Consider the following 3,184-nt stretch of genomic DNA (forward strand, 5'->3'; position numbering starts at 1 on the left):
TGCACTTATTGTACAGAGAGAGAGAGAGAGAGAGAGAGAGAGAGAGAGAAAGGTGCACAGCAACAACAGTAGCAACAACTACACTAATAGTAGTGGCTAATCCATGGCTGATCTCCGCTGGGTCCCTGCTCTGCACTTAGTTGGTATGTGAACCCCCCTCATGACAAAGCATCCTAGTTCCCAACCCGGGGGTCGCGACCCCCACTTGGGGTCACCAAAGCGTTGCAGGGGGTCATGAAGCCTTCTTAATTTAAAGGGTGTATTTTTTTTTAAATGCATTACATTCCTTTCTGTAAAGAAAACTAAATAAGATTGTTATTTTTAAAGTTTAAATTATTATTTAGGACGTAATCTTAAAAAGTCTCACAGGATGAGGGCAAAGTGAAGAAAGACCTGTGAAGAACATAAGCTATATTCAGTCATTGAGCTGTGGGTTCAGGTAGTGGGCTGAAGGAATGTAAACAGTGTGATCAAGCTAAATTTGAAAATATGAATAAAATGCATTGTATATCATTTGAATGTAACAACATCACTACTACATATAAGAGTGCTTAGAGGACATATACAGACTTGAAATAATAAATGGAAAAGGAGTGGAATCAGTGAGTTGGCTGGTCTTCAGTGGCCTGACTGCTGTTGGCTGCCAATTAAATAACGCAACACAAGCTTATAGACCTCTGATCTTTATGCTCATAAATTGAATGGGCGGTGTCTGTAAACATGCAAAAAAAGTGCATCGATAAAAATTAACACATATGTAAAGAAGCCAAGAATGGCCGTGCTTCCAATTATTTTTTGCAGTTATCTCGAGATCACACATTAATTATGTAGTTATCGCGAAAAATGTGTTAGATATAATCAACCTGTTATCATGAGAAAACAAAAGTTTGTTTCCTCATATCACTTTTCATGCTTATCAGAGATCATGCCAGTGTGCATAGATGGGCTACGGTCAAGCCAGCCGTCACTCATGTCTCCATGGTCAAATCAGCCTAACTGTAGTGCACCCATATCCATATACTGAGGTTCAAATACAGGTCAGGTACATGCTTTCAAATGGCCCAGATTGAGCTGACGGGGAGCGTGATCAAAGGATGGATAAGAAGAATACACATGTGACTATGTTCAGTTTCAAGTTCAAGTTATAGGCAAAATTTTGCCGATGGAAAAACTGTCATGGCTATTTTCAAAGGGATCCCTTGATCTCTGAATGAAAATGGGTTCTAACAGGCATCCATGAGTGTCCCCTTTACAGACATGCCCACATTATGCGAAAACCATGCATTTTCTTGCATGTGGTATAAGTGTATAAATGTGTTATTTTAACCTAGTGTATTTGAATATTTTTGCATACTGAGTTCACCTAACAGTGTTGGCATGGAAATGACTGGAAAGCTGAGACACGTACTTGATGCCACCCCTGCAAAAGTCAGTGTTCTGCCACCTCAGTCAAAAAAGTCTGGACACTCCCCTGTGCGTAAGGAGGTGGCATTATCATATTTGATTCCCCTTTGGCCACTTTACAAATGTTATTGGGTTGACCACAAAAAACAGGCTCTCTGCAGCTCCTATGCAGAACCCTTATATAACCCACTATATGATATACGGTACACTTCCTGTACAGTCTAGTGACTGTCACACATGTTCTGCAGAGAAACACAGAGATAAACGCTCTCTGGTGCAGAGTCTGTGGTCACAGCACGACAGGTTACATGACCATAAAAAACTAAAGATCCTATTAGGAGAGGGACATACAGCTAACATAGCTGCACAATATTCAACTTCATGTCACAAACTGAGGAACATGGGATGAAAACATAATTACTGAATGTGACAAATTGTTATCTTGAAGCCTAGCCATTCTTACCCTCAGGTGTGTAAAAACTTTGATTATATAATTTAGATGTATAAAAATGTGAAATCATTGGTTATTTTATCAATATCAGCCATGAGAAGCAGGTAATTATGGGTTATTGTATTGGCAAAACAAAAAAACAAAAATCCATAATATCGTACATCCCTAGTTTCATCACAGTGCAGTCATATGGCCTAATTTAGTTTACATCTAAAAAAACATGATGAAGTGTGCAGTACCAACAACAAACTGAAGAGGGCGGCAATGCGTCGTTGTAAAGTCTAGTCGGCCGAAACTAAAGAAGAAGAAGAAGAAGAAGAAAGCAAGAAACTGTAGTAACCGTGGCTAACATGCTAACTTTTCCATTCCGTATCACGTAACGTTACGTTAACATAAGATACAGTCGGAATGAACCACCAGAGTCTTTATATTCGGATAAACTTGTTGTGTAAACTTTCAGGATGTTTTACCCAATGGTTTCACCCCAGACTCCTCTCCTGTTAGCCAACAATGTTAGGGGGAGTTAGCAGGAAATAGACGGGGCCGGCGCACAGTGCTAGTCACAGTAGCTAGATAGAGACCTAACAGTTAACAGTATTCTTCACGGACCCAGGAGTCCAGATGCCCACATAGACCAGCCTGAATAGACTCTGTGCTCTCCCCTTTATTGGAACACGTCTAACATCTGAATTACCTCACTGTGTCCAACGAAGCTAATGAAGTTAACTTAGCTTGCTAGCTGCAAATAGACGAACGCAAACGTATTCAAATTCAACAACACCGCAGAGTGACCAGACAGATAAACTGAGTGTGTTAGGAGGGAAAGTTTCTGTAAATATATAACAATGTATCAATGCGAGTACGAGGAGGGACGCAAACTACTGGACGCTGATATCAAGACTGAAGTCCAGTTAGAAACAGGTGAGTGCACTTCCATTGTTATTTCCACTGAACGAGGTAACGGGAGTTCACATATTCAGGTCCTTTTGTTAAAGGAAGGTAACGTTACTAATGGCACACTGAAAATACACCTCTAAAAGGAACAGTCTTCACAACTGTACTTCACTTAAACTATGCAAGTATTCTCAACAAAATGTACTTAATGGTATATGTGTTCATTATGCAGTAACATGATCCCTGTCAGTGTTCCACTATTGTATAGGGACTTTCTTAAATGTACCCCAATTTTTGTTGGAACATTTTATTTGAAATGAAAATAAATTATCAAAATGTAATCTGGCACGGGCGTATTGGGTTCCTAACATGGCCTTTAAGCCCATGATGGGGGTTTCAGATTAGGCCCACTTCCACCACAGAAACTCTTGGTTG

The 3,184-nt window shown here is 40.0% G+C and overlaps 2 protein-coding genes across 2 annotated transcripts in view; both read left to right on the forward strand.

Moving 5' to 3' along the window:
* LOC118323049 overlaps window positions 1–3,184 on the forward strand; it is a 126,672-nt gene that overhangs the window by 77,884 nt on the left and 45,604 nt on the right. The gene's annotated exons all lie outside the window — the stretch shown is intronic.
* Window positions 2,147–3,184, forward strand: part of LOC118323604 (zinc finger protein 501-like) — a 4,462-nt gene continuing 3,424 nt past the window's right edge. Inside the window, exon 1 of the mRNA XM_035655613.1 lies at window positions 2,147–2,776. Within this exon, the coding sequence (XP_035511506.1) occupies window positions 2,701–2,776 (76 nt within the window). The 5' untranslated portion in view covers window positions 2,147–2,700. The remainder of the gene's footprint in view (window positions 2,777–3,184) is intronic.

Source organism: Morone saxatilis, unplaced genomic scaffold (genome assembly GCF_004916995.1).
Source record: "Morone saxatilis isolate NCDOM2014 unplaced genomic scaffold, NCSU_SB_2.0 Contig14, whole genome shotgun sequence".
In the NCBI taxonomy this organism is placed as follows: Eukaryota; Metazoa; Chordata; class Actinopteri; family Moronidae; genus Morone; species Morone saxatilis.